The sequence below is a fragment of the Fulmarus glacialis genome, unplaced genomic scaffold (assembly GCF_000690835.1).
Source record: "Fulmarus glacialis isolate BGI_N327 unplaced genomic scaffold, ASM69083v1 scaffold22932, whole genome shotgun sequence".
Lineage (NCBI taxonomy): Eukaryota > Metazoa > Chordata > Aves > Procellariiformes > Procellariidae > Fulmarus > Fulmarus glacialis.
In genome coordinates, this window is record NW_009196218.1 from 1 (window position 1) to 349 (window position 349).

Genomic DNA, 349 nt, shown 5'->3' on the forward strand with positions numbered 1-349 from the left:
CCTTCGGCCGGGCGGCGGAACGGCGCAGCCGGCCGGGCCAAGCCTGCTGATGGCGTAACCCCGCCGGTGACCTGAAATTACACCACTAATGGCTTTGGCCCATAAGAAATTAAAGCTTTTTTTTTTTTTTTTTTTTTTTAAGAGGAACAACCACTTTCTTTTCCTTAGGAGGAGCTGAACAACATTCTAAACCCTGACTTTTTTCCCCTCCCCCGCTTTTAGGAACGAGAGTATACAGCCCTCCGGAGTGGATCAGATACCACAGATACCATGGGAGGTCAGCAACTGTATGGTCTCTGGGAGTTCTGCTCTACGATATGGTTTTTGGGGGCAACCCCTTTTCTCACAA

At 49.6% G+C, this 349-nt stretch overlaps 1 protein-coding gene across 1 annotated transcript in view; it reads left to right on the plus strand.

Moving 5' to 3' along the window:
• Positions 1-222: 222 nt before the first annotated feature.
• PIM3 (Pim-3 proto-oncogene, serine/threonine kinase) overlaps positions 223-349 on the plus strand; it is a gene marked incomplete at its 5' end in the record, with an annotated part of 1,054 nt that continues 927 nt past the window's right edge. The window contains one exon of the mRNA XM_009572147.1: positions 223-349. This exon is cut by the window's right edge and continues 77 nt beyond it. Within this exon, the coding sequence (XP_009570442.1) occupies positions 223-349 (127 nt within the window).